This window comes from Lottia gigantea, assembly GCF_000327385.1.
Source record: "Lottia gigantea unplaced genomic scaffold LOTGIsca_17836, whole genome shotgun sequence".
NCBI lineage: Eukaryota > Metazoa > Mollusca > Gastropoda > Lottiidae > Lottia > Lottia gigantea.
Window position 1 is genome coordinate 570 of NW_008708283.1, and position 441 is coordinate 1,010.

A 441-nucleotide genomic window follows, 5' to 3' on the forward strand; every position below is an offset into this window, starting at 1 on the left:
CATAGTTGATTAAAACTTAAATTTATTATACATGAAATTCTTACAACAATGGCGGTCAGCCCGCCGACCTACTACAAAGTGAATGACGTCATGTGACCTCGTGCAAAGCAAGCAACCAGAAGCGTATATACTGTTTCGGCGTCACATACGTTCGAACCTAGACACAACAGATAGGATGATTGCAAGCAGTATATTTATTTATGTTATATCTTTAACATTTTGGGGAATGAGGAATTTGTTCAATTTAATGACATTTTTCAGGTATTATTTTTCAGGTATTATCGTGGTGCTGTAGGGGCGTTGGTTGTATATGATATAACTAAACAGTTAACATTTGAAAGTCTGGAGAAATGGTTAGAAGAATTACGAGAACATGCAGATCCTAATTGCAGAATTATGTTAGTAGGCAATAAGATAGATCTGAATCATCTCAAAGAGGTT

The 441-nt window shown here is 35.6% G+C and overlaps 1 protein-coding gene across 1 annotated transcript; it reads left to right on the top strand.

Moving 5' to 3' along the window:
* Positions 1-273: 273 nt before the first annotated feature.
* Positions 274-441, top strand: LOTGIDRAFT_71163 (hypothetical protein; the record flags this gene model as incomplete). The annotated part of the gene is made up of 1 exon (XM_009052024.1): positions 274-441. A coding segment is annotated over one exon (168 nt), but the record flags the coding sequence as incomplete, so codon positions are not given.